This window comes from Polypterus senegalus, chromosome 11, assembly GCF_016835505.1.
Source record: "Polypterus senegalus isolate Bchr_013 chromosome 11, ASM1683550v1, whole genome shotgun sequence".
In the NCBI taxonomy this organism is placed as follows: domain Eukaryota; kingdom Metazoa; phylum Chordata; class Cladistia; order Polypteriformes; family Polypteridae; genus Polypterus; species Polypterus senegalus.
Genome location: NC_053164.1, coordinates 20,027,374 through 20,052,141, shown reverse-complemented (window position 1 = coordinate 20,052,141; position 24,768 = coordinate 20,027,374). Strand labels below are relative to the sequence as shown.

The 24,768-nt window shown below is 42.7% G+C and overlaps 1 protein-coding gene across 2 annotated transcripts in view; it reads right to left on the bottom strand.

The window, feature by feature from the left end:
• itpkcb (inositol-trisphosphate 3-kinase Cb) overlaps positions 1-24,768 on the bottom strand; it is a 215,559-nt gene that overhangs the window by 110,032 nt on the left and 80,759 nt on the right. For both annotated transcript variants that reach the window (XM_039768129.1, XM_039768130.1), the window contains exon 2: positions 6,613-7,544. In XM_039768129.1, the coding sequence (XP_039624063.1) occupies positions 6,613-7,287 (675 nt within the window). In that variant the 5' untranslated portion in view covers positions 7,288-7,544. The remainder of the gene's footprint in view (positions 1-6,612; positions 7,545-24,768) is intronic.

Sequence of the window (24,768 nt, the reverse complement as noted above, 5' to 3'; positions counted from 1 at the left end):
GGCACGTACGAACCGGAAGGGAAACTGGCCAATTTTTGTTTGTCACCAGAGCATGTGGTCGTGAACAGATGCGAAATTTTGGCAAACTTTTTGATCGTAACTTGATTTGTACGCGTTTGGAAACGTTCGTGACCAGAGGTTCTACTGTATAACCAAAAGTAGCCTTGGACATTATGGTCATCTATAGTGAGGTTAAGCAATCTATTGGAGAAATAGAATAAGACCTGAATAACAATGTTTTAACGTAACATTTTTAATCCTGCTTTATCCCTGGGCTGTGAGGGGTCCAGCACTGGACACAAACCACACAGACACTCAGACTCGGCCAGTCCAGAGGTGCTAACTGTCCTAACATGCACACCTTTGGGGATCACAGGATAGCTCATGTAGACACTAGGAAAACATGTAAAATCCAAATGGGCCTGGAATTCAAGCCCAGGATCTGTGAAGCAGTAACATTAACCAGTAATAATTACATATTGTGAAGGCAAGCTGGGCAGCAGAGAGAACTCCAGGTTGTTTCACATCCACCACCTGCCCAGAATTCCACATCAATGGAACCACGGCTGGGAATTCATTTTAAAACTACATGTAACCCCCAGCCCATTAGTTAGCTATGGTCCAGGCAACTAGGCCATGTGGTGCTTTTTGAAGTGATGGCTCTATAAAACTCATTTAGTTTTTTTCTAAATTCTGTTTCATCTTTTTCAGTCTTTCCAGATGTTTTTTTTTTCTTTCTTTTTTTTTTTGGTAATTTGATTTTTTTTTAACAGTTTTTACTGTAAGAAAGTATGTGCAATCAACTACAAGACCACAGAAAATAACAACATGGCACAAAGCATTCTGTTGAAATTGCTCAATGACATGTACACATACAGAGTAACAGCAAGATGTTCTGCACATACCATGCCTTCAGAAATTATTCAGACCCTGTGCACTCTTTTCTAATCTTGTTGCATTGCCGCACAGTGCTAAAATCGCTTAAATTCATTTTTCCCTCATCAAGGAATATTCAGTACCCCAGAATGACAAAACAGAATTTTAGATTTTTTTTTTTAGGAATATGAAATTTCCCACTGACACAAATACTCAGCCCCTTTGTCAGCGAATACAGCCCAGAATCTTCTTGGATCTGAAGAAGCAAGCTTCACACTCCTGGACTTGGAGATTTCCTCTCCTATTCTTCTCTGCAGATCCTCTAAAGCTCTGTCAGGTTAGATGGAGACCGTCAGTGGACCACTATTTTCAGGTCTCTCCAGAGAGATTCAATTGAGTTCAACTCAGGCGCTGGTTGGGCCACTCAAAATCATTCCCAGAGTTTACCCTAAGCCACTGATATGCTGTATCTGCTTTGTGTTTAGGGTGAATGTCATGTTACAAGATGAACCTTCGACCCAATGTGAGATCCAGAATTGTCTTGGAGCAGTTTTTCCATTAAGGAGATCTCCGTGCTTTACTCCACTCAGCTTTCCATCAACCCTGTCTGGTCTTCCAGTCCAAGCCACAGAAAAACAACTCCACAGCATGATGCTGACAGCACCAAGGTTCAACACTGAAATGTATTGCACAGATGATGAGCAGTGCCTGGTTTCGTAGGCACCTCTTAGAACTGGATGCGTAGAATTTAAGCCAGATGGTTCAGTATTGGTTTCATCAGACCAGGGAATCTTGGTTTCTGAGTTTCCTCTGGTATATTTTTTTCAATATACAAATGAGATGCCATAAATCACCTGGCCACCCTCCATAAAGTCCAGATTGGTGGAGTGGTGCAGTGGTAGTTACCCTTCCAGAAGTTTCTCCCATCTTCACACAGGTTTTCCGGAACTCAGCCAGAGTGACCATCAGGTTCTTGGTCACCTCTCTTACCAAGGCCCTTTTCCCCCATTGCTCGGTTTGGCCTAGCAGCCAGCTCTAGGATGAATTACGGTTGTACAAAACTTCTTTTTCATTTAACTCTTTCAAGGCGGATGTCGACTTTTGTTGAAATATAGGGGTAGCGAAGGGTAATCAGCCGTAAAACTTGCTGCTTTGTTTCAGTTCGGCTCTCTTTTCTAGAAGGAAAGTCAGCTTCGGTGATATGACCGAGATTCCATGTGCATGTGTGAGTAGCGAAGAGCAAACGGCCTCTAAAATGGCATCGACATCTAGCGAGAGACCAAAGCAAAATACTCGGTGAGTGACGTTTCGCGTATTATTGCCTGACTCAGACTCTGACTTGTTGGCCTCCGATTTTTATGCAAGTGATCTGAAGGTGGAGATTGAAAACGAAAGTGAGGAACCGGGCTTCAGCTGATCGTGATGGTGTTCACCTGGGAGGATCGCCACTTGCGATGACAAGAGGTACAAACCAGATTGTGTCACACTGAAATACGAAGACAGTCAGGGCAGACAGCCTGCCATGCATTCCCACCCGTCATCGAGCTGCCCCCTACACAGCCACCAGAGACCCTGAACAGGTGCCGACAGCAGCCACAGCAATATGTGAAACCTTTGCTCTGTGTGCTTTTCAGAAAAGTGAGTTGCCTGCAAAAAACATTCAGCCCTCAAAGAGTTAAGAGTTATGGAGGCCACGTGCTGTTGAAACCCTTCAATGTCGGAGATGTTTTTTGTAGCCTTCCTTAGATCTGTGCCATTTCCAACCTCTGTAGGAAATCCCTTTGATATCATGGCTTGGTTTGTGCTCAACTGTTGGATCTTCTGTAGGGATATGTTTGCCTTTTCTAATAACGCGCAATCAGTGGAATTAACCACATGGACTCTAGCAGGAACTGGAGTTGAGGGAAAGCAAGGCACTGAGAGAGCCTTAACGAAAAACTGCTCCAGAGCACTCTGGACTTTACACTTGGCCTAAGGTTTGCACTCCAACAAGACAACGTCCCAAAGCACAAAGCAAAGACAACACTTGAGTGGCTAAGGGTAAACTCTGAGAATGTCCTTGAGTTGCACAGTCAGAGCCAGGAAATGAACCCAAACGAATATTTCTGGAGAGATCTGAAAACAGCTGACCACCGACAGTCTCCACCCAACCTGACAGAGCTTGACGGGATCTGCAGAGAAGAATGGCTGAAAAATCTGTCACGTCAAATCTAAGAAGACTGCATGTTGGATCTGCTGCCAAGGTGCTTCACTTTTGTGCTGACTAAAAGGTCTGAACACTTGTATCGGTGTGATATTTCGCTTGTCTTAAAGTTAATACGTTTGCAAAAAATGTTTAAATCCTACACTTAGTGCTGCTTGATGCAGGGAAAAAAATATTTTACTGGTGCACCCTTGACATCTCTCCATGCCAGGAAGCACAGTAGGATCTGCCCAAGAGGAACGACTCAGACCTGGCAATGCCAAGGTCAGACAGGGTGGCAAGAGGGATCTGCTGGTTGACTGTGTCAAAAGCAGGGCAGAGATCTAAAAGGATCAAATCACAAAGTGTACCAGCATCTTGTGCGATTACACATTACTCTCACTCAATTAAATCTCGGCATCCACACTGCAAGGAACAAAAAGAGAAGAAACCTGCTGGGTCCATTCATGAAAATGTGATAACAGGATTTTAGCAATCAATTCATTGATGACACTGACTGGCAATAAATGAGGAAGTCAGTCTTCCTAACTTGTGACTTTTGTGCCTAGCCAATCACAGACAGGAATTCCATTAACTATTTGCAGCAAAAAGGGGCACGAACGGTCGAGAGGACCATTTAAAATACAATAACTGCCTGGCGGCGAGCAAAAAAGAATCCTTCGTTTCCAAGAGCAAATTCTGTGGATAGCAGTTGATAATAATCAACATGCAATAAGAGTTCCCATATATCATTCTGCAAGGGGGCAGCAAGCGAGAGACGAGCACCTTTCAACTGTCTGGCAGAAAGCATAAAAACACTACATTTAAAAAATGGTGGCGTCTGTAGCGAACGTATAGATTACCTATTCAGAATTATTTACATAATTTATTGATTATTAGGGTAAGCTTCAATTATGTGCTTGTGTGGTGTCCTGAATCAATAATTGAGTCTAACAACGTATTTCTTTGAATATAAATTTCAAATTCTGGCTGCCATGCGTACATACTGTATCCATAAAAGAGATGGAACATCAGCAAGGCGATTATTAGTGTGCTGCTTTAACAATATGGTATTTATTAACCTGGCACACATTTTGTTTCCCAATACCAACAAATGTCCATCCATCCATTTCCAAACCCGCTGAATCCGAATACAGGGTCACGGGGGTCTGCTGGAGCCAATCCCAGCCAACACAGGGCACAAGGCAGGAACCAATCCTGGGCAGGGCGCCAACCCACCGCAGGACACACACAAACACACCCACACACCAAGCACACACTAGGGCCAATTTAGAATCACCAATCTACCCAACCTGCATGTCTTTGGATTGTCGGAGGAAACCCACGCAGACACGGGGAGAACATGCAAACTCCACGCAGGGAGGACCTGGGATGCGAACCCGGATCTCCTAACTGCGAGGCAGCAGCGCTACCACTGTGCCACCGTGCCGCGACCAACAAATGTTCTCTGTTTATTAACCAGATCCAAAAACAAATTCTCATTCTCTACCATAATTTTATGTTTTACCTATTGCTGGTGGAGTGCCATTGTGTATCTCCGCTAACCAACAAGCAGAGTGACAGCACGCTGTAGTGCAGCTCCACAAAATAGCCAAAATATGCAAAACAGAAACTTGTCGGCTTCATTTATGGAGATTCTTCTACCAAATATATGAATATGATGCTGCTATGTGACATGAAATACAGGAATCCAAGCTTAATGCATCCAGTAGTGAGGAAGGAGAACAAAGCTGAGTGGACAGTTTTGAATCTTCCAATAACATTTGGAATATTCAAATATTAAAAGGCATTTGAATACATTTAGGAATTAAAGCAACAGCTCAATAATAGATTAACATATCGTGACAAACTCAAAACCGTTCAAAATACCCGACATTGTGAAGATAACTAGTTGCCAGGATAATAATTTTCCCCCTTCTCTCCTTGTCTCTCACAAAATAAAGGATCAAACGCTGTGTGTTTTTAATATTTGATATGGAACACTGTGCTCTAAAAGACATCAAGTAATTGTATGCTAAGCTTTCCCATTACACACACTGTGTCTATTTACTGTGTAGTTCTTCGTTCTGTTTTTTGTGGCTATCCATACAGATTGCACACTCTAGTACTACTTGCTGTCCCAGAATACTACAAAATAATTAGCATTGATGTTACACACTAGTTCTTCTGTGTTTCCCTCAGAGCAGACAGGTGGGACCCAAACAATGGTTCAAGCCCAGGGAAACCCCTCTCCCCTAAGCCCACCCCAGTTTGTAGCACCAGATCCCACCACAAATCTCTGTGTGCCCGGCATGTTTCTTTCTAAGTAGTGCCGCGGCTTTAGCTTGGCAGCCATTGTTTTAACTAAGCATAGTGAGCAATCCTGCATATCCAGCTAGTCTCCATCACCGTACTGGTATTGTTATACTGCATTGGGACGTTACTCCACATGAAAGGCACTATATAAAGATCAATGTGTACAGACTGTTACAGTGAAACAATACAATATGAGAAATGAATTTTAAATCATTTAAAGGAAATTTAAAAATACAGATAATTATTTATCAAGTGCAAACTGTCAACCTCTCATATTTATTCAGGTAAATTTCATATATGTAAGCATGCTTTGAGACATAAAGGGTTTAATGCATATAAACACTGTACACTGCACTGCAACAATGTGCCATAGTGGATACGATCCCCGAAGGCTGGAGATTCAAATCCTGCGACTAACATTCTGTGACCATGAGCAAGTCACCGCTGTGTGCTTCAACTAGACAAAGAAAAATGTAATCAATTGAATCAAAAATGTTGTAATAATACATTTTATTTACATAGCGCTTTTCCCATGCTCAAGGCACTTCACAGAGTTTAAGTAAAAACGACAGGGTATACAGTATATAACACTGTACTAAACCAAATAAATAGAATAAGATAGTAATTCAAAGAAAAGTTTTGAGTTGTTTAATTTCGGTAGGTCATTCCAGAGTCTGGGCGCTATACAGCTGAAGGCCCTGCTGTCACCCATGGAGTGTAGATTAGTGTGGGGCACAACAAGATTGCCAGAATCAGAGGACCTTAGTGGGCGGACAGGCACATAGTGATGGGGAAGGTCACTGATGTAGTTTGGCGCAAGGCCGTTTAAGGCTTTGTAGGTTATTAGTGGAATTTTATAATCGATTCTGTAAGACATGGGGAGCCAGCGAAGACGGAGCAGGATGGGTGTGATGTGCTCGCTGCTGCTGGTTCGTATAAGGACTCTTGCAGCCGAGTTTTGAATAAGCTGGAGCTGTGATACAAGATTAGAAGGCGCACCTGCCAGTAGGGAATTACAATAATCGATGCGGAGTGTGATAAAAGCCTGGACAAGTTTCTCAGCGTTAGAAAAGGTGAGGAAGGCTGTTGCAGGCTGTCTTAGATAAAGGCGTCAGGTAAATAATAAATAATAATGTAAAACACAAAACGGTAGATTTTTTTTTTCTTTAGGAATAAAAATGTAGACTTGGTAATAATGCATAAAGCCCAGACGAGCTCCGCCCCGTGACCCCACTTACCCCGGCCTGCTCCTCCGGGCTCCCCAGCACGCAGCTCACGTGCTGGCCGTTGGGCTCCGCGTCACTGCCGACGATGTCGTCCTCGGACTCCTCGAAAGAAGAGGCAGAAGATAGTCCAGCGGAGGATGAACTGGATAGCTTTCTAAAAAGCAGCGATGGCACCGGTGAACCTCCGCAGCCACTGTCCGAGCAAGGAGATTCCTCGTCTGGGACAACCCCCGGGCTGCTTACCCCGGCTGGCGCTCCCCCCGAGTCCCGTGTAATGATGAGCTTCGGGATGGTTCCAGCAAAGCCTGAACATTTCGGCACGCTATTAGATGAGTCTGCTTGCACGGAATCGGTGGGTTCAGGGATTTGGGTGTCGGGAGAGGGAAGCCATAAGCTCGCCTCACCGACTCCTGCAGCATTCATCCCACTCTCCATCGCTGCGGATTCGTGGTCCCCATCAACCTGCACCTTACGTGACCAAGGATCCTCGTGCCTCATCCCCAAGAGTCCATTGTTAGCTTCTCCCACCACGTCCTCTTTGCTCTTCACCAGATCCCGGTGCTCGACGCCTATCCTGCGGATTTTCATTCGCCTGTTCGGAGCCGCTTTCTCCCCTGATTTTGCTTTTCCTTTTGCCTTCGCCGCAGCCACTGAAGTGGAGGAGGAGGAGGACAGGGACTGGCCCATCCTGCCCACCGTAGGAACCGCCCCCTCCTCCCGTTAATGGAGTTCAGACGACAGCAAAACAAAAGATGATGTCACTCTAACCACGACTCCGTGGTGACGCCAATGATAAAAATACCGCCTCTCCTTTCAACGATGCAGGATTGGTCCAAAGAAAATTAAACCCGCCTCCTGCCCTTCCACGGTTCCGCCTCCTTTGTGGTCACATGATGTCTAAATCGGCGGAGATCCTACATCCTCTGTTTCTTAGTGGTCTTATCCTGCAAAAAATAAGAAACACATTAGAGAAAAATGTGTTGAGTGTTTTCACTCCTAGGAGTTGTATGTTTTAAATAAACCGTCTTAAAGAAGAATCTTTTAAATCACCGCACCTGTTAGGAATGATCCCAATAAGCCAACGCCTCGTGCTAATTTAAAGAACAACATTTAACATAACCAACTAAAACCAATTCAGACAGACCGTGCGATGTACAGACTAAGACAGTGAATTGTAAACGCCTTTAACTGCCTTTGTTACAACTGTTTACAGATTTTTGTTAACAGTTGCAACGTTTCCTGATCTTCTAAGTCACCTTGGATAAAGACACCTGCCAGATACATAATAATAATAATAATAATAAAGGTCCATAGGGGCTGAGGATATTTGGGCAGGAATAAGGCAGGAACCAAAACAGGACCGGGGCTGCAAGTCTAGGACACACACACACAAAAAAAAAAAAAAAAAGACTGCTGGGGTAAGGTCAGGGTCCCCCCGTTTAGTTTCTCTCCATTTAAGTGTCTTTTTTGGTTGGTGCGATTTTAATTACTTCCATAATGGGCCACTACTCATCTATGGCATCACCTTTGCAGGTTCATCTAATGTTTGTTGAAAATTATATGGTAAGCAAAACTTAAAAAAAAAAAAAAAGTTTAGGAATGGTGGGACACAAAGTGAAAAAACTGGAACACCTGACAGTTTTGTACAATCTGCCCCCACAGGTACCTAAAAAGAGGACATTTCTGTGAAAGCCCGGATGTATGTTAACCCTATGCAAGTCCATCATAGACTCGAGTCATGTACGCATCCACACACTGGCACAATCACTGGCAAGTAAGAACCAAGCAAACTGTTCTGCAACCACTAGTCTGGGGGAGAAATGCAAGGAACAATTTCACTGTAGTATAAGGTTTCCTCCCACCATCCAAAGCCATGCAGGTTAGGTGGATAGGCGTTTCTAAATTGTCACTAATGTGTGCTTGGTGTGTGGGTGTGTGTGTCCCTGCGGTGGGTTGGCGCCCTGCCGGGATTGGTTCCTGCCTTGCGCCTGTGTTGGCTGGGATTGGCTCCAGCAGACCCCCGTGACCCTGTGTTCAGATTCAATGGGTTGGAAAATGGATGGATAGATAAACAAATGACAATGTGCGCTACAACATTCATTTCTATATGGTAGCATAGCTTCATACACCAAAGTAAGCTGAAAGTGTTTTACAATAACTGTGGATACATCAAATAGGCAGTCGCACATAGACTCGTGCTTATAGAGACCACCTTCCTGGTTCTGGGGTGGTACTCCCACTAACATTATCTTTCTTTTACTCCGCAGCCAATAAAAGACACCCAAGGAGGATGCCTGACCCCGCCCTGACACAAAAAGAAAGCCCCTCCCCTTCCAGTCTCAGCCCTATAAAGCCGTCCCGTTTCCGGAAGGTGGCACCAGATATTCAACTGACACTCGTGAAGGACAGAACTGAATGTGTTGCCTTGTGATTAACTCACATATTGTTTTTTTTGTTTGAGCCAGTTGTCTTTTTTTCTTTGTATTAGAATGGGTTAACAGAGTGGTCCATCAACCGTTGCTTGACATTTCAGGTTGTCTGCTTTCCCAGCCACCATTACAAGGGTTCCAAAAAAAAAATCAAAAACTAAAGTGCAATCAATATATGATGAATATATGTGTGTGTATATCACACACATACACGTGGTCTGTCTGGACAGTATCCAGCCATGTAACATGAAAAACAGGTTCATTTATTGAAGAAGATACATGAAACATTCTACACAGGACAATGACGCCTCAGTTTTCTTCAAAGTAGGCACCTTGGACCTCACAAAGTCCTCCTAGAATCTATTCCACTGTCCAAAACCCTCTGCAAAATCCTTTGTAGGAATCGCCAGCATTAGAATGTCAGTTAATCGTAAAAAAGATAGAAAGTTGTCTGCTCCTGCCTTCAATTCTTTTGAATCTCTTGTATGTCAATTAAATGGACCTATTCCTACTATCACTGGAACTGTTTACCGGTCCCCTAAACCAAACAATGACTTTCTGAATGACTTTGCTGTTTTCCTTACACACTTATCTACTGTTTCATCAAACATAACACTTCTGTAGGATTTCAATATACATATGGATAATATCAATGTCCCAATTACTAGAGACTTTACATCCTGCCTTGAGAGTTTTGGATTCCCACTCATTCCAAAGGACATATCTTGGACTTGATTTGCTGTTCTGGCGTTACCCCACTTGATTGTACTGTGGATGAACTCCCCATAACTGATTACGTTCTTATTTCATTCAATGTCAAACTTGCACTTTCCAACACTAAGCTTTCCCGTCTCATTTCTTTCCATAATATTAAGAATATTAACTTAGACTTTCTTTCCTCTAGTATTGATTCCCTTATGGACACTGATAATTTATCCACTTCCAAAGAACTAGTCTCACACTATAACACTGGACTTAATGGTATTCTTAACTCTGTCGCTCCATTATAAACTAGATCTGTTTCTTTCTCCTTTTCTGCTCCCTGGTTCACGCCTGAACTTCGGCTTTTGAAAGCCAAAGGCCGGCAACTTGAACGGTTATATAAAAAAACTGGACTCTTTCTTCACAAAGAGCTGTACAAATACCATATATTTTATTACAAGAACTGTATTGCCCAAACCAAATCTAACTATACTGCTCAAAAGAATTAAAGGAACACTTTTTTTTTTAAAGGAACAGTATAGCATAAAGTCAATGAAACTTATGGGATATTAATCTGGTCAGTTAAGTAGCAGAGGGGGTTGTTAATCAGTTTCAGCTGCTGTGGTGTTAATGAAATTAACAACAGATGCACTAGAGGGGCAACAATGAGATGACCCCCAAAACAGGAATGAATGGTTTAACAGGTGGAGGCCACTGACATTTTTCCCTCCTCATCTTTTCTGACTGTTTCTTCACTAGTTTTGCATTTGGCTACAGTCAGTGTCACTACTGGTAGCATGAGGCGATACCTGGACCCTACAGAGGTTGCACAGGTAGTCCAACTTCTCCAGGATGGCACATCAATACGTGTCATTGCCAGAAGGTTTGCTGTGTCTCCCTGCACAGTCTCAAGGGCATGGAGGAGATTCTAGGAGACAAGCAGTTACTCTAGGAGAGCTGGAGAGGGCCATAGAAGGTCCATAACCCATCAGCAGGACCAGTATCTGCTCCTTTGGGCAAGGAGGAACAGGATGAGCACTGCCAGAGCCCTACAAAATGACCTCCAGCAGGCCACTGGTGTAAATGTCTCTGACCAAACAACCAGAAAGACTTCATGAGGGTGACCCAAGGGCCCCATGTCCTCTAATGGGCCCTGAGCTCACTGCCCAGCAGCATGCAGCTCGATTGGCATTCGCCATAGAATACCAGAATTGGCAGATGCACCACTGGTGCCCTGTGCTTTTACAGATGAGAGCAGGTTCACCCTGAGCACGTGACAGAAGTGAAAGGGTCTGGAGAAGCCATGGAGAACATTATGCTGCCTGTAACATCATTCAGCATGAGCAGTTTGGTGGTGGGTTAATGATTGTCTGGGGAGGCATATCCATGGAGGGTCACACAGACCGCTACAGGCTTGACAAAGGCACCTTGGCTGCCATTAGGTATCAGGATGAAATCCTTGGACCCATTGTCAGACCCTGTGCTGGTACAGTGGCTCCTGGTGCACGACAATTCCTGGCCTCATGTGGTGAGAGTATGCAGGCAGTTCCTGGAGGATGAAGGAATTGATACCATTGACTGGCCACCACACTTTCCTGACCTAAATCCAATAGAACACCTCTGGGACATTATGTTTTGGTCCATCCAATGCCACCAGGTTGCACCTCAGACTGTCCAGGAGCTCAGTGATGCCCTGGTCCAGATCTGGGAGGAGATCCCCCACAACACCATCTGTCATCTCATTAGAAGCATGCACCGATGTTGTCAGGCATGTATACAAGAACACAGGGGCCATACAAAGTGCTGCGTACAATTTTGAGTTGCTGCAATTAAATTTTGGCAAAATGGACTAGCCTGCCACATAATTTTTTCACTCTGATTTTTGGGGTGTCTTTGAATTCAGGGCTCTGTAGGTTGATCATTTTCATTTCCATCAAATGATGTGGCATCCTTTCGTTCCTAACACATTACCCAGTCTATATCAGTATAGATATCCAGGAAGATTTCTTTTTCCCATTGAGATCTGATGTGTTTTCAAAGTGTTCCTTTAATTTTTTGGAGCAGTTTATTATAGTCTCATTATTTCTTCTAATGAAGGAAACACCAAGTCATTCTTTTCACTACTTAACAATATCACACAACCCCTGGATTCTTTACCTTCTCACCTTTACTCAACTGAATTTTGCAATTCCCTTATGTCCTTTTTTAATGAAAAAATCTAGAAGATTCATCAGTCTCTCTGTACAGATTCCTCCAGTACTTCATTTGAATTTCACCCACCAACTCACTCATTTTCCTCTTTTCAGCTTCCTACTTGTCTGCAAGTCTAAGCCATCCACCTGTCAACTGGACCCCCTCCCTACAGTTCTGGTCAAAGCCTGCCTCCCCTCTCTGGTCCCTATTATTTCTGCTATAATCCACTCTTCTCTCACTACTGGTACTGTTTCTTCATCTTTTAAAACTGCTGCAATAACACCAATACTGAAAAAAACCTGGTGACGATCCGACTAATTTCAGTGATTTTCGTCCTATAGGGTGAGGCAGAAAGGACGGACGTCTTTGAAATGGCTAGAACTCACCACTAGGTGGAGTGACAGATGGGCGGTAGGTGGCGTTAGGATCAAGGTTGATGCACTTGCTGCTTCCTGAGCAGCTCTTCTTATCTCCACCCTGGCAGCCGGCTGCTTCTCTTCTTCCGTTGGCATCTTTTCAGGTTAAAACTGATTAAGTTAGTTTTTGTGTTGCAATTACTTAGTACTTTTTTCTTAATTTTTCACTTCAATCTGCCTCAAGAATGATTTAAGATATGAAGAGGTAGGGGACGTGACTGCGAAGGTGGTAGTGATGAGCACGACGCCTGTACACATGTGCCACACGGCCGCCCTGCTGCGCGCTGCCGAGAGTTGATTGTACAATAAAATAAAATAAAAATAAAAAGAGTAATAAAAATCATAACCCCGAAAGCGGACAGTAGACGTCACGTAGTATATGTGTACCAAATTTCAGGTCAATAGTTTGAACGGTTTGTGAGCTACAGGTGATTTAAAATCCTGGACAGACAAACGAACAGTCGCAGTAGTGTATTATATAAGAAGATTATTATCAGCTACATCGTCGTATTTTCCTGAATCTTATCAACAGTCCGAAATCTCTTCTCTTTCAAAGGTGATTTTAGTTTTAGGAAAAAAACAGAAGTCACAGGGCACCAAATCCGGGCTGTAGGGGGTCCGAGTCACTAGGGTGATTTAATCTTTCGCCACTCATTGCATTGTCCCCAAAAGCCCTTCTGAATGTTCAAGCTTAACACAAAATTTGATTCAGATTCATTGCTCTACTCGCTCAGTCATATGGAATGGGATGCCACAGAGTGCACATGTACAGTATATAGCGAGAGCCTCCACTGACTAGTCCAGTGAAGTCATCATTGTTCACGCATACGTATTCCAGTCCACTCTCCTTAGCTGCCAGGTTACTTCAATGCCACACAAACCATTCTCGTTATATTAACAATGGCTGACTTTTTCCAGACAGATCTCATACACACACATATTTTATATATATATATATATATATATATATATATATATATATATATATATATATATATATATATATATATATACTCTATATTATATATTATATTATGCAAAAGTCATCCAGTCACTCATCAACAAAAACACCATTTCCCATTTAGTTAAAAAGTTGAAATTTGGCAGAATGGTACATGTAGGTCAGTAGGTATCAGCTAAGAAAGGACATTTCGATATATGCATATTTAGTGGTAAATACTCCCCTACAATAAAAAAAACTAAATACCCCAAAATTTCAAAAACGCTTTAAGGGATTTGATTGAAATTTGGTGACTTTATATAAAAAAAGAAAATTCACCAACACATGGTATTTTTATTTGTCGTTCAATTTTTTTTTATTTGTCGATATTTATTAATATTATGCTAACTTCCATGCTCTGTGCTGCATCGAGACTGTGCTTTATGCAAACAAAGAACAGAGCAGTGGTGATTGACAGGCCACGTGAAGAGCGCCACTAACCAATAAGGTGCACAGATGACTGAAGATGGGGTGCCGTCCTGGACAGAAAAAGAGAGACATGATCACATTGTGAAATAAAAAGAGAAAGTCCCGCGAAGTTCAACAAAGATGCAAAGCTCAATGGTTGGCAAATTTATTTTTTTGCTATTAACTACTCACACTCTTAGATGCTTACTGGCTCTCATCTTTGTTATCCAATCTGCTCCGTCAACCTTCTGCCGTGAAGTATTGAGCGCCGCAAAACATTCTTACACGAACGATGAGCAAGCGGATCCCATGAATTATCGAGTGCCACAAAGCACTCTTACATGAACGACAAGTGGACAGCCACACAAGGAGGATTAAATGCTGTAAAGCAGCAAAGAACCAACACATAAACACCAAGTGCTTGACCTCTGGTGTTTTGGAAGACAAAGGTGCATTATCAAAGGGAGAAAGGTGCGACAAAGGCTGTGTGGGAGGGGGGCAATGAGCAACACAAAACCAACTGCACAGGAGGGGGGCATTGAACAGCATAAGTACAGCTGCACTGGAAGGGGTGTGAGCAGCACAATAGCAGCTGTGTGGGAGAAGGGCAGTGAGCAACACAATCAAAGCTGCATGGGACGGGGGCATTGAGCAGCATAATCTCAGCGGCGTGGAAGGGAGTGTCAGTAACACAATAACAGCTGCACGGGAAGGGGGCAGTGACCAACACAACCACAGTTATGCCAAAGGGGGGCTAGTGAGCAACACTAAAACAGCTCCACAGGAGCGTGGCAGTGAGCAACGCAACCACAGTTACAACGTAGGGGGGCAGTGGGCAACTCAACCACAGTTAAAACAGTGGGGGGCAGTGGGCAACACAACCACAGTTATGCCAAAGGGGGGCTAGTAAGCAACACTAAAACAGCTGCACGGGAGAGGGGCAGTAAGCAGCAACACCTCAGCTGCATGAGTCTGGGGCAGTGAGCAACACAATCTCAGCGGCATGGAAGGGGGGTGTCAGTAACACAATAACAGCTGCACGGGAGGGGGGCAGTGAGCAGCACAACCACAGTTATGCCAAAGGAGGGCTAGTGAGCATCACTGAAACAGGTACACAGGAGGGGGGCGGTGAGCAGCACAATCAAAGCTGCATTGGAGGGTGTGTGGGTGTGAGGAGCACATAAACAGCTGTGTGGGAGGCGGGGCTAGTGAACAACACTAAACCAGCTGTGTGGGAGGCGGGGCTAGTGAACAACACTGGTACCCCCCTACCAACATTACTCCATTCTTGCCCATATGAGTCACCGGTAGCTAATGTATACATACCGGTGCATGCTGTCAGTTCGGACCACATTGGCAGCCATCCTTTATAATATAAGTCACATTACTCAGCAAACACAACAACGGGTACTGAAGTTCTTTCTTCCCCACATAAGACACTGTTTAGTAAGTAAAGTAATTATTACCAGAGGACCTCTCTAATTTTAGTCCTGTACGAATCCCTCAAATGACACGATTTTACCAACATGTCAGTTTGCTCTGGGTGAGTGTTCAGGATTCTCTTGTTTTGGGAGTTTTCATAACTTCTTTAGGGGCTCACAGCTGGGGAAAAGGGCTATCAAAGCCCACTGAGACATTCCTTGGGTGATTTTGGGCTATACAAGAAATACGTTGTTGTTATTATGTAGGTTGGCACTGCTAAACTAGCCCTAGTGTGTGTCTGTGTGTGTGTCTATGTGTAGGGTACACTGGCACTCTGTCCAGGAATTGTTCCTGCCTTGCTGGGATCTTTTAATTCTTCTTCTTATGTCTCCTAGTTCCTTACAGAACACGAGGCTGTGACAATCTGCTTCTATCTTGTTCAATCAGTGGCAGCATGTTGCACTTCACCTCATGAGAAGTGTAATTCTTTCAGTTCAGTTCTTCTATAGTCCTCCTCCAGGTTGTTTTCAGCCTTCCTTGCTTCCTTTTCCTAGATGGTGTCCAACTCATAGCTACTTTTGGAATGCACTTCTGGCCCAAGGCATTTGACCCTGCTGCGCTTGATCTCCATCACCACAGTATGCAAATTGGTCTTCTTAAATAACTCAACATTCGAGATCTTCTCTGGCCAGAAGATACAGCAAATTCTACCTAAGCAGTTACTGTGGAATACGTGAATCTTCTTCATGTCACTCTTGATGACACGCCTGCATTTTGACCTGTACAACAGCAAAACAGATTTGATGTTATTCTGAGGCTGTATTGTGCAGATTTCCAGATCCTAGTCCTGCCTTAATGTCCTTAGCTGCAGCATTGTCCTTGCTCAACAGACTGCTAAGTTAGATGAACTCCTCAACATCTTCGGGTGGGCTTCCATTCAGAATAATGGGTTCATCAGATCTTGGATTGATGTGCATCACTTGGGTTTTGCTGGTGCTTACGTTGAGGCCCCTTTTCTTTTCAAAGTCGTCCAGTCTTTAGGTCTTCTCTTGTAGGTGGACAAAAGAACTATGTTATCTGCAAAATAAAGGTCTTTAAGCTGTTGGAACAGTCCACTGTAGACCTGTAGGCTTGCCTGAAGTTCTCTGTCTTATGATCCAGTCAATGGCTACCAGGAACAGGACTGGTGAGATGATACATCCTTGTTGTACCCCTGACTTGCTGGAATAGGCTTCAGTTTTCCCCCCAACATGGCTCAGGATAAATCAGTTTTAGAAAAAGTCTTGCTGACTTACAGAACCAACTTCTTCCAGTGTTCATGTTGCAGGGACCATGTCCCACCATGCAGCCCAAATATCATTTTTAAACAATTTTCTGTAAGATATCATGAAACATTAATCAACATAACTATTGTGACGGGCGGCCACGGCCATGTCCACGCCAGGATGCCAACAGAATGGAAGAACTGGGGGAGAGAGCATCGGTGAGGCACAACCTCCCGTGGGATGCTAGAGGGCAGCCCTTCTGGGCTGCTGGGCACCACGGACTCCCTCAGGGCACACTGCGAGCTGGAGTTTGGTACAGCCCTGCTGGGTTCCATAGGGGCCGCCAGGGGGAGCTGCAGAGTCCTATAGCGGACTTCTACCTCACCTGGGAGTGACGCCAGGTAACACTGATGAGCCACCTGGAATACGCCCAGGACCAAAAAAAGTGGCCAGTCACCTACACTTAATGGCCCGAGTCGGGAGGAACTGGACGAAACTCATGAGGAGGAGTGGAGGCAGAAGGACTGGCGAAGAGAATGGACGGTGGTGCTGTATGGACTGTGCTGTACTTTGGGGGAGTGAAGAAGAAATGCAAACCCAACTGAAAATAAATGGTGTGCTGTGTGGTGAAACACATGTCCTGCCAGTCTGTGTCGGGATAGGGCGGCTGTACATGCCCCACGGCTTCACACTATTTGTATTTATCTATCCATCCATTTAAAACCCGATTATTCAGTTCAGGGTCATGGGGAGCCAGTGCCCATTCTCGTAGCACTTGGCACAACAGGGTGCCAGATCATGCATGACGTACTCACAAAGACATTCAGCCGCCACTCTTCTAAAGCAGCACAAAAACATTCTTGTCTGGTCACTTCTGCTCGGATGAAAAAAGAAAAAAAAACTCACAAGTTTGGCTGTGGAACAAAAATAAATTAAAAAAAAAAAAAAAGGCTTAGATAGTGATGGGGTTGTTTTGTCTCCAGCAGTCAGTCTGCTTGCCCTTTTCGCAAATTGGAATGCCAGACTTTTTCCAGACGCTTCTTCATCTTTCCCCATTTGCAGTGTCTGTCCCTGAGGCAGTATGCATTTTTACAAAGATTTCGTCCTTGTGGTTGTGGCGATTTATCTCCATTTTTACATTTCTAAGCTTTTCTCAGTGTTTTATCATCTGTCTCAACCATTGATGAATTTGTTATTTTGGTGCTTAGTATATTATTCTTAGTGGAATGTGTACTCTCTGAAAGGCATATATAAAACAGATTGAGTCAACAATTGATAAATATAGCTGTGAATGTTCAATATTTAAAACTAAACTGATCCAAAACCTTGGACCGGTAGTGTAACACCTCCATTTGTCCAGTTTTTGTTCAGATGTAAGCAGATTAAATGCAATCTTCTTCTTCTTCTCCTTCTTTTGGCTGTTCCCATTAAGCGATGCTACAGTGGATCATCTTCTTCCATATCTTCCTGTCCTCTACATCTTGTTCTGTTACATGTCCTCTCTCACCACATTCATAAATCTTCTCTTAGGCCTTTCTCTTTTCCTCTTCCCTGGCAGCTCAATCCTTAGCATCCTTCTCCCAATATACCCTCTCCTCTGCACATGTCCAAACCAGCACAATCTCACCTCTCTGACTTTGTCTCCCAAACGTCCAACTTGAGCTGACCCTCTAATGTCCTCATTTCTAATCCTGTCCATCCTCGTCACACCCAGTGCCAATCTTAGCATCTTTAACTCTGCCACCTCCAGCTCTGTCTCCTGCTTTCTGGTCAGTGCCACCATCTCCAGCTCATATACAGTGGTGTGAAAAACTATTTGCCCCCTTCCCGATTTCTTATTCTTTTGCATGTTTGTCACACAAAATGTTTCTGATCATCAAACACATTTAACCATTAGTCAAATATAACACAAGTAAACACAAAATGCAGTTTTTAAATGATGGTTTTTATTATTAGGGAGAAAAAAAAATCCAAACCTACATGGCCCTGTGTGAAAAAGTAATTGCCCCCTTGTTAAAAAATAACCTAACTGTGGTGTATCACACCTGAGTTCAATTTCCGTAGCCACCCTCAGGCCTGATTACTGCCACACCTGTTTCAATCAAGAAATCACTTCAATAGGAGCTGCCTGACACAGAGAAGTAGACCAAAAGCACCTCAAAAGCTAGACATCATGCCAAGATCCAAAGAAATTCAGGAACAAATGAGAACAGAAGTAATTGAGATCTATCAGTCTGGTAAAGGTTATAAAGCCATTTCTAAAGCTTTGGGACTCCAGCGAACCACAGTGAGAGCCATTATCCACAAATGGCAAAAACATGGAACAGTGGTGAACCTTCCCAGGACTGGCCGGCCGACCACAATTACCCCAAGAGCGCAGAGACGACTCATCCGAGAGGTCACAAAGACCCCAGGACAACGTCTAAAGAACTGCAGGCCTCACTTGCCTCAATTAAGGTCAGTGTTCACGACTCCACCATAAGAAAGAGACTGGGCAAAACGGCCTGCATGGCAGATTTCCAAGACGCAAACCACTGTTAAGCAAAAGAACATTAGGGCTCGTCTCAATTTTGCTAAGAAACATCTCAATGATGGCCAAGACATTTGGGAAAATACCTTGTGGACTGATGAGACAAAAGTTGAACTTTTGGAAGGCAAATGTCCCGTTACATCTGGCGTAAAAGGAATACAGCATTTCAGAAAAAGAACATCATACCAACAGTAAAATATGGTGGTGGTAGTGTGATGGTCTGGGGTTGTTTTGCTGCTTCAGGACCTGGAAGGCTTGCTGTGGTAGATGGAACCATGAATTCTACTGTCTACCAAAAAATCCTGAAGGAGAATGTCCGGCCATCTGTTCGTCAACTCAAGCTGAAGCGATCTTGGGTGCTGCAACAGGACAATGACCCAAAACACACCAGCAAATCCACCTCTGAATGGCTGAAGAAAAACAAAATGAAGACTTTGGAGTGGCCTAGTCAAAGTCCTGACCTGAATCCAATTGAGATGCTATGGCATGACCTTAAAAAGGTGGTTCATGCTAGAAAACCCTCAAATAAAGCTGAATTACAACAATTCTGCAAAGATGAGTGGGCCAAAATTCCTCCAGAGCGCTGTAAAAGACTCATTGCAAGTTATCGCAAACGCTTGATTGCAGTTATTGCTGCTAAGGGTGGCCCAACCAGTTATTAGGTTCAGGGGGCAATTACTTTTTCACACAGGTCCATGTAGGTTTGGATTTTTTTTCTCCCTAATTAATAAAAACCATCATTTAAAAACTGCATTTTGTGTTTACTTGTGTTATATTTGACTAATGGTTAAATGTGTTTGATGATCAGAAACATTTTGTGTGACAAACATGCAAAAGAATAAGAAATCAGGAAGGGGGCAAATAGTTTTTCACACCACTGTAACATAGCTGGTCTCACCTCCGTCCTGTAGACCTTCCCTTTCACTCTTGCTGATAGCCGTCAGTCACAAATTACAAATGATCTAAAATGGTGAAAGGGTAAGCCATAAATTGCCAGAGGTTTACATTTAAAGTTTAGGTTAGCAAAAACTGAAAAATAAAGAAGGAAATTTCAGAATATTACAAATGGGCCTTCTTTAGGAAACAACTAACAGGTTCCAACCTACAGATGTTCTGCACTTCAGGGGGTGTAGTGACACAGTCTGTTCTAACTCTGCTTTAACTACACAGGAGGGTTTTAAGTAATCCACAGAAGTTGGGACAACTGTGTAAATTGCTTGCTTCAACTTGCAAGGCTTCATTTACTTTAATTACTGCAGAACATCTGTAGGTTGTAACCTGTTAGTTGTTCCCTGAAGGCGGCCCATTTGTGATATTCTGATATTTCCTTTATTTTCAGTTTTTGCTAACCTAAACTTTATATTTAAACCTCTGGCACTTTACTGCTTACCTTTTCACCATTTTAGGTCATTCATTGCATTTCAACTAATTCAATTTGAAGAAAAACTGACGTATCCTAAAACTTTTGACCGGCAGTGTATGCGTAAGGGGTGGCAGGGTGGCACAGTGATTAGTGCTGCTAACAGCTCTAGAAGGTCTTTTTTTTATTATTTCGCCTTATGCAATTTCTTGTACAGTATTAGGAATTTGTTAGTTTTCACATACCCCTTGGGGTCAGAGCGCAGGGTCAGCCATTGTATTGCGCCCCTGGAGCAATTGCAGGTTAAGGGCCTTGCTGAAGGGCCCAGCAGAGTAGGATCTCCTTTGGTAGTGACAGGGATTCGAACCGACAACCTTTGGGATACCAGCACAGATCCTTAGCCTCCTCAGAGCCACCAGTCCGCCCGTAGGTCTTGGTTCAGCTCCTCCAGATTTTTCCCAGAGAGCTGCAGTTTGAGTTACCTGGGGCCTCAATTATAAAGCTCGCATAACCACAAAAAGATGTGTATTGGCAATTTCTGGCATAAACATCAGGATGTATAAAAAACAAAAAAAAAAACTTGACCGTGAACTTGTGTGTATTTACAGTAACTCAGACTTATCCCTCTGCAACATTTCGGAGAAACTGGGAAATGACGACAGCCTTAATTAAGTAGGGAAATACAGCCAAACCAGCACTTAATAATTCATATCACTAAACCGTTAATGGAATATGCATTTATGAGACTAACATATTAAACCTCAAAACTGAGGATTTCAGTTCTTTTGTAAGAGGGCCAATTCTGCATATTTGTACTGAAGAACATTTTTGTTGCCACTACTTAGTGAGCTGGCTGACAGGTCAGGAATATCTCAACCAAGTTTCACTCCGTCATGCCTGCTGTGCTGGAAGCCATTAACCAGCCAACAAGGCTCTACATTCAGCTTTCAAATGGTGTGGGTGAACATACATAAAACATAACATGTGTATGCCCACATGACCAGGCAATCTGCAGCAGTGTCTGGTTCTCCTAACGTAATCAGAGCAACCGACCGCACTTATATTACAATAAGGGCACCTAGCGAGAATGAAGTTGCTCTTGTTAATAATAAGTAGTGATATTCCGTTAACGTACAAGTCATCAGTGATGCATTGATATGGCTGGCAAACATCGTGGCTGAGCCCGTGACTCATTTATTTTGAGGCTAGGTAGCTTTGGCAGACATAATGTTGCCATGTGGGGGTGCATGGCTTGGTAACTGGCTGAACCCTCAGTGTTTCAAATGGCCTGTGCTACTCATTGTAAGAACAATCATGACTTGACATTGTGCAGAAATGTGCACACACCAGGATTAATAGGTTTGATTTTTATTTATTTATTTACTAACTAGGGGGGGCAAGCCCCCCGGCACCTTTGGTGCCCAACCCCAAGTTGTGGCCAGAATATTAGTAAAATCTGTAAATGTACAAAAAAAAAATATTTTTTATTGGAGTCAAAATCACAAAATTCTATAAATATGTAAAAGAAAAATTAATTATTATTTAATGGAGTAAAAATCATGAAATGAGAATAAAATATTTACTCTCTTACCGAATGGAGTATTCCTGTTAAACTGAGGTCCACTATGCTCGATGCACAACTTTCTTGATATTTTAGATTATAATTTAAAAATAGAATAACAATCTGAAAATCTAACAATATCACATTGATGTTCGATAAATTCTGAAAAGAATGATACCAAACATATATATGTAGGTTTTAAAATAAGCCCGATTTAAAGCGTGACAAAAAACATGACATAAAAACGTCACATAAAATCGTTACACTTTTAGGCTTAGGATTTTATGTATATAGAGAGAGAGTAGACTGTGGTGGGCTGGCACCCTACCCAGAGTTTGTTTCCTGCCTTGTGCCCTGTGTTGGCTGGGATTGGCTGTAGTGACCCTGTAGTTAGGATATATCGGGTTGGATAATGGATGGATGAATAGATAGAGAGTAGATTTATCTGGCGTACTCATTTTCCTGTTTTTATGGCGCGCGCATTTTTTCCCACTCAAATCCATGCAAAGTTTCATAAACAAAGCCTCTGGTGACTCTTAACTGGTCTGGTGTGTTGGGGAAGTGTGCCAGATGATGAACTGGTGTCACACACATAGCTAGATGCTGAACAGTGTCCAATATTGCCATGATGAGCTCTGGCCTCCCATGACCCTATATTAATTAGAACATGACTGGATAGATGAATTTAATAAATGAGTGAATGTGCAAAATGAATGAATGAGTAAAATGAATGAGTGAATAAAATATGAGAAACACTGAAAGGGAAAAAAGAATGAATGAAGTCCTCAGAATGGTCACACGGTTTATTGTAGCAGCAGCCATACCACCTGCACTTCAGAACAGGTCAACCATGTGAAGCTAAGCATGTTCAGGCCCGGTCACTGGACCACCTGGGAAAAAATCCATCTATTAGATAGTGCCCTGTCTATCTATCTATTATATAGTGTCCTATGTATCCATCTATTTATCATATAGTGCCCTATTTATCTATCTATCTAATAGTGCCCTATCTCTCTATCTGTTATATAGAGCCCTATGTATGTATCTATCAATCTATCTATCATATACTGCCTTTCCTATCTATCTCTCTATCTATCATATAGTGCCCTATCTATCTATCTATCTATCTATCTATCAATCTATCATATAGTGCCATATCTATCACATACATACATACATACAACCATACATACATACATACATAGATCGATAGATAGGGTACTATATGATAGATAGATAGACAGATAGATAGATAGATAGGGTACTATATGATAGATAGGGTACTATCTATCTATCTATCATATAGTACCCTATCTATCTATCTATCTATCATATAGTGCCCTATCTATCTATCTATCTATCTATCTATCTATCTATCTATCTATCTATCTATCTATCTATCTATCTATCTATCTATCATATAGTGCCCTATCTATCATATAGTACCCTATCTATCTATCTATCTATCTATCTATCTATCTATCTATCTATCTATCTATCTATCTATCTATCTATCTATCTATCTATCTATCTATCTATCTATCTATCTATCTATCTATCTATCTATCATATAGTGCCCTATCTATCTATCTATCATATAGTGCCCTATCTATCTATCTATCTATCTATCTTATGGATAACTTTCTTAATTTTCCAGTAGTGAAAGTGAACAGTGTTGTTACAACTAGGGGGTCCCAAAAAGCACTAGAGGGCACTATACCACCAAATCCTAGATAAATGGCTAAACACAGAAACTTGATAAAACTATAAGAATGTTCTGAAATACTGTGAAGTTCCAATGAGCAGAATGGCAAAATGGAGTTGCTTAAAACACAAGACAGTCCAAGCAGTCAAATTCACAAATCACAACCCCAAGGCAATTCACAAAACAGAGTAGAAGGTCAAAAAATCTAATAATTTACAAAAAGCACAAGGCACAGCAAAAACACAGAAATTCACCTAGCATTCGAAAATGAGCTGTCAGGAACTGTGGGAGACCCTGCAATTTATAGGGCAGAGGGCAGTTCCTGGCAGTGACTGGCAGGTGCCAGCTCCCCACCCAACAACCCCCTGAGGAACCACACATAAAACACAAGGAACACAGCCAAGACATTGAAGCTTAGAAACAAGTAATTGAAAATAAACATATATAAACTTAATACATACAAAAGTATGATGAAATAGTATGCTGCCAAAAATCATGAATATTTCTATGCATTTTTCCACTTTAAGGTAACTCATTGATACTGACTGTGGCGGACCCTTCAGCCAAAACGCAATGGCAGGTAAATAAGAAGCTATAAAGTCTGTTTTAGAAAAAGCTCAAACTGAACCATCAGTCGAATACAGTGATAGTGATGCCAATGTGAATTGGTGATCACACGTTGACATGGATAGCAAAACTGATGAATATGGCACGCTGGGACTGAACCGCCATATGACGACTGGGGAATTCGGTTGCCTGAAGGTTCACCACGGTGCAAGTAGGTGAGCAGCTAAAAGACTGGAAACAAGTAGAAGGACAAGCAAGATGTCAGTTCACAATGCAGCAACTGTCAATGTTCATGTCAGTGGAAATGTGGAAGGCACTAAGCCTTGCATTGTGAGAGCCTGTAATAGCACAAGGGGTGGGGAATGTGGCTCTTTCATTCCATCTTCTCATGCGCAAGCAACAGGAAAATTATTATAGGAAAAGTGCACAAAGAAATGCGCTTCTATTGTCCCGATTGTAATGGCGGGCAGTGTGAAACAAGTGACGCAAAGGACGTGTACTAAACGTGCATCAGGACAGCAGTAGACGCTACGTTTAACTCTTCTACTGCATTTATATTAACATTTTGGTATTTACACTTCTGTTAAACGGAATAATATTTGTTTTCTAT